At 37.0% G+C, this 6000-nt stretch overlaps 1 protein-coding gene across 1 annotated transcript in view; it reads left to right on the top strand.

The window, feature by feature from the left end:
* Nucleotides 1–1246: 1246 nt before the first annotated feature.
* The window catches only part of nox1 (NADPH oxidase 1), a 28592-nt gene continuing 23838 nt past the window's right edge, over nt 1247–6000 (top strand). The window contains exon 1 of the mRNA XM_061899955.1: nt 1247–1405. Coding sequence (XP_061755939.1) covers nt 1361–1405 — 45 coding nt within the window. The 5' untranslated portion in view covers nt 1247–1360. The remainder of the gene's footprint in view (nt 1406–6000) is intronic.

The raw sequence follows: 6000 nt of genomic DNA, 5'->3' as shown, positions 1-6000 counted from the left end.
CCCTGAACACCATGGAGTTCATGTTAGTTCATGTGAAATAACAGACGGACAGGGCTTTGCTGCCCCTAACACACGCGCACACACACACACACAGCAAAATGAGCTAACGTTACGCTAAAAGCTAAATAGCCTTCACCTCCAAGCCAGAACTGCGAGTAAGCTGAGCTGCAGTTTAAGTTTCTAGAAGGTCAACGGGCTCATAGTGATGTTAATAATAGTTGTGACTGGGGAGTGTTTTTTATCATTTGGGGAGAGTACGATGTCCGCTGCTAAACGAATATCTGCTCGACGCCGAAGCATGGACTACATCGCTCTGAATATGCACTGCTGATTGGCTGTTACATCGTTCTGAATACGCACAGCTCATTGGCTTTGTATTTAACCAATCAGATGGTTGTGTGGGCGGGACAATGCTGGGTGCTCACTGCTCAGACAGAGGCAGAAAGCAGAGTAGCTTGTTAAGACTTTAACTTACAAACTCGTTTGACAAACCTCCGAACCAAACCGAAACCCCCATACTGAAACGGTTCAATACAAATACACGTGTGTGTGGGTATGTATATATATATATATATATATATATATATATATATATATATATATATCCATCCAGAGGGTGCTGGAGTCTATCTCATCTGCACATTGACGGAAGGCAGCGTACACCCTGGACAAGTCACCACCTCATCACAGGGCCAACACAGATAGACAGACAACATTCACACACTAGGGACCATTTAGTGTTGCCAATCAACCTATCCCCAGGTGCATGTCTTTGGAGGTGGGAGGAAGCCGCAGTAGAACCCACGCAGTCACGGGGAGAACATGCAAACTCCACACAGAAAGATCTGAGCCCGTGATTGAACTCAGGACCTCAGTATTGTGAGGCAGGTGCACTAACCTCTGCACCACCGCGCTGTTCTGAAGTTACAAGATGCAATGAATGTGCAGCGGAGGTTGTTCATACAAAGCTGACTGGACTTCACACACTGACTTCCTGGGAAGACAAATAAGTTATTTTGTTTACGACTGGTGACGTTTCAGCAACTATTTTTGTATTCTTCTTTTTCCACCTCCTCATTCCTCTCTTCTAGTTCCAAGCAGGTAAGAATGTGGCCTTGCAGCTTTTGAAGGAAACACTGCACCTTTTTCACTTCCTCAATTATTCCACTCTTGTCCTGCGCTCTGTCTGTGTGTGCGTGTGTGTGCGTGTGTGTGTGTGTGTGTGTGTGTGTGTGTGTGTGTGTGTGTTAGATAAAACCCACACACAAATAGGGGAGGAGACTAGAAGCTTTAAAAAGTGCAGAAGTGTTGAGCTGATGCATTTGTACTGAAGGTGATCATCATCATCATCATCATCATCATGGCCAACTGGATTATTAACAATGGAGTGACCTTAGTCACACTGGTGAGTTTTCCACAGCCTCACTACCACCACTGACATGACATCTTGTGATGGTAGCGTCACTACCACCACTGACATGACATCTTGTGATGGTAGCGTCACTACCACCACTGACATGACATCTTGTGATGGTAGCGTCACTACCACCACTGATATGACATTGGAAGGTACCATCACTAACATGATTGAAAAGACATGATTTGATGGTAGCGTCACTAACATTTAAATGACATGATTTGATGGCAGCGTCACTAACATAATTTAAATGACATGATTTGATGGTAGCGTCACTAACATTTAAATGACATGATTTGATGGTAGCGTCACTAACATGACTGAAAAGACTTGATTTGATACTAGCGTCACTAACAAGATTGAAAAGACATGATTTGATGGTAGCGTCACTAACATTTAAATGACATGATTTGATGGTAGCGTCACTAACATGACTGAAAAGACATGATTTGATGGCAGCGTCACTAACATCATTTAAAAGACATGATTTGATGGTAGCGTCACTAACATTTAAATGACATGATTTGATGGTAGCGTCACTAACATGATTGAAAAGACATGATTTGATGGTAGCGTCACTAACATTTAAAAGACATGATTTGATGGTAGCGTCACTAACATCATTTAAAAGACATGATTTGATGGTAGCATCACTAACATTTAAATGACATGATTTGATACTAGCGTCACTAACATGACTGAAAAGACATGATTTGATGGCAGCGTCACTAACATCATTTAAAAGACATGATTTGATGGTAGCATCACTAACATTTAAATGACATGATTTGATGGTAGCGTCACTAACATGATTGAAAAGACATGATTTGATGGTAGCGTCACTAACATGACTGAAAAGACTTGATTTGATACTAGCGTCACTAACAAGATTGAAAAGATATGATTTGATGGTAGCGTCACTAACATTTAAAAGACATGATTTGATGGTAGCGTCACTAACATCATTTAAAAGACATGATTTGATGGTAGCGTCACTAACATGACTGAAAAGACATGATTTGATGGCAGCGTCACTAACATCATTTAAAAGACATGATTTGATGGTAGCATCACTAACATTTAAATGACATGATTTGATACTAGCGTCACTAACATGACTGAAAAGACATGATTTGATGGCAGCGTCACTAACATCATTTAAAAGACATGATTTGATGGTAGCGTCACTAACATTTAAAAGACATGATTTGATGGTAGCGTCACTAACATTTAAAAGACATGATTTGATGGTAGCATCACTAACATTTAAATGACATGATTTGATACTAGCGTCACTAACATGACTGAAAAGACATGATTTGATGGCAGCGTCACTAACATCATTTAAAAGACATGATTTGATGGTAGCATCACTAACATTTAAATGACATGATTTGATGGTAGCGTCACTAACATGATTGAAAAGACATGATTTGATGGTAGCGTCACTAACATGACTGAAAAGACTTGATTTGATACTAGCGTCACTAACAAGATTGAAAAGATATGATTTGATGGTAGCGTCACTAACATTTAAAAGACATGATTTGATGGTAGCGTCATTAACATTTAAAAGACATGATTTGATGGTAGCGTCACTAACATGACTGAAAAGACATGATTTGATGGCAGCGTCACTAACATCATTTAAAAGACATGATTTGATGGTAGCATCACTAACATTTAAATGACATGATTTGATGGTAGCGTCACTAACATTTAAATGACATGATTTGATGGTAGCGTCACTAACATTTAAATGACATGATTTGATGGTAGCGTCACTAACATTTAAATGACATGATTTGATGGTAGCGTCACTAACATTTAAATGACATGATTTGATGGTAGCGTCACTAACATTTAAATGACATGATTTGATGGTAGCGTCACTAACATTTAAATGACATGATTTGATGGTAGCGTCACTAACATTTAAATGACATGATTTGATGGTAGCGTCACTAACATTTAAATGACATGATTTGATGGTAGCGTCACTAACATTTAAATGACATGATTTGATGGTAGCATCACTAACATTTAAATGACATGATTTGATACTAGCGTCACTAACATGACTGAAAAGACATGATTTGATGGTAGCATCACTAACATTTAAATGACATGATTTGATGGTAGCGTCACTAACATGATTGAAAAGACATGATTTGATGGTAGCGTCACTAACATGACTGAAAAGACTTGATTTGATACTAGCGTCACTAACAAGATTGAAAAGACATGATTTGATGGTAGCGTCACTAACATTTAAATGACATGATTTGATGGTAGCGTCACTAACATTTAAAAGACATGATTTGATGGTAGCGTCACTAACATCATTTAAAAGACATGATTTGATGGTAGCGTCACTAACATGACTGAAAAGACATGATTTGATGGCAGCGTCACTAACATCATTTAAAAGACATGATTTGATGGTAGCATCACTAACATTTAAATGACATGATTTGATGGTAGCGTCACTAACATTTAAATGACATGATTTGATGGTAGCGTCACTAACATTTAAATGACATGATTTGATGGTAGCGTCACTAACATTTAAATGACATGATTTGATGGTAGCGTCACTAACATTTAAATGACATGATTTGATGGCAGCGTCACTAACATTTAAATGACATGATTTGATGGTAGCGTCACTAACATTTAAATGACATGATTTGATGGTAGCGTCACTAACATTTAAATGACATGATTTGATGGTAGCGTCACTAACATTTAAATGACATGATTTGATGGTAGCGTCACTAACATTTAAATGACATGATTTGATGGTAGCGTCACTAACATGACTGAAAAGACATGATTTGATACTAGCGTCACTAACAAGATTGAAAAGACATGATTTGATGGTAGCGTCACTAACATCATTTAAATGACATGATTTGATGGTAGCATCACTAACATTTAAATGACATGATTTGATGGTAGCGTCACTAACATTTAAATGACATGATTTGATGGTAGCGTCACTAACATGATTGAAAAGACATGATTTGATGGTAGCGTCACTAACATGACTGAAAAGACTTGATTTGATACTAGCGTCACTAACAAGATTGAAAAGACATGATTTGATGGTAGCGTCACTAACATTTAAAAGACATGATTTGATGGTAGCGTCACTAACATTTAAATGACATGATTTGATGGTAGCGTCACTAACATTTAAAAGACATGATTTGATGGTAGCGTCACTAACATCATTTAAAAGACATGATTTGATGGTAGCGTCACTAACATGACTGAAAAGACATGATTTGATGGCAGCGTCACTAACATCATTTAAAAGACATGATTTGATGGTAGCATCACTAACATTTAAATGACATGATTTGATGGTAGCGTCACTAACATTTAAATGACATGATTTGATGGTAGCGTCACTAACATTTAAATGACATGATTTGATGGTAGCGTCACTAACATTTAAATGACATGATTTGATGGTAGCGTCACTAACATTTAAATGACATGATTTGATGGTAGCGTCACTAACATGATTGAAAAGACATGATTTGATGGCAGCGTCACTAACATAATTTAAATGACATGATTTGATGGTAGCGTCACTAACATTTAAATGACATGATTTGATGGTAGCGTCATTAACATTTAAATGACATGATTTGATGGTAGCGTCATTAACATTTAAATGACATGATTTGATGGTAGCGTCATTAACATTTAAATGACATGATTTGATGGTAGCGTCATTAACATTTAAATGACATGATTTGATGGTAGCGTCATTAACATTTAAATGACATGATTTGATGGTAGCGTCACTAACATGATTGAAAAGACATGATTTGATGGCAGCGTCACTAACATAATTTAAATGACATGATTTGATGGTAGCGTCACTAACATTTAAATGACATGATTTGATGGTAGCGTCACTAACATGATTGAAAAGACATGATTTGATGGCAGCGTCACTAACATCATTTAAATGACATGATTTGATGGTAGCGTCACTAACATTTAAATGACATGATTTGATGGTAGCGTCACTAACATTTAAATGACATGATTTGATGGTAGCGTCACTAACATGATTGAAAAGACATGATTTGATGGTAGCGTCACTAACATGACTGAAAAGACTTGATTTGATACTAGCGTCACTAACAAGATTGAAAAGACATGATTTGATGGTAGCGTCACTAACATTTAAAAGACATGATTTGATGGTAGCGTCACTAACATTTAAATGACATGATTTGATGGTAGCGTCACTAACATTTAAAAGACATGATTTGATGGTAGCGTCACTAACATCATTTAAAAGACATGATTTGATGGTAGCGTCACTAACATGACTGAAAAGACATGATTTGATGGCAGCGTCACTAACATCATTTAAAAGACATGATTTGATGGTAGCATCACTAACATTTAAATGACATGATTTGATGGTAGCGTCACTAACATTTAAATGACATGATTTGATGGTAGCGTCTCTAACATTTAAATGACATGATTTGATGGTAGCGTCACTAACATTTAAATGACATGATTTGATGGTAGCGTCACTAACATGATTGAAA

The sequence above is a fragment of the Nerophis ophidion genome, linkage group LG05 (genome assembly GCF_033978795.1).
Source record: "Nerophis ophidion isolate RoL-2023_Sa linkage group LG05, RoL_Noph_v1.0, whole genome shotgun sequence".
Classification (NCBI taxonomy): Eukaryota; Metazoa; Chordata; class Actinopteri; order Syngnathiformes; family Syngnathidae; genus Nerophis; species Nerophis ophidion.
The sequence above is the reverse complement of the archived record's forward strand: the minus strand, read 5'-3'. Positions and strand labels throughout refer to the sequence as shown.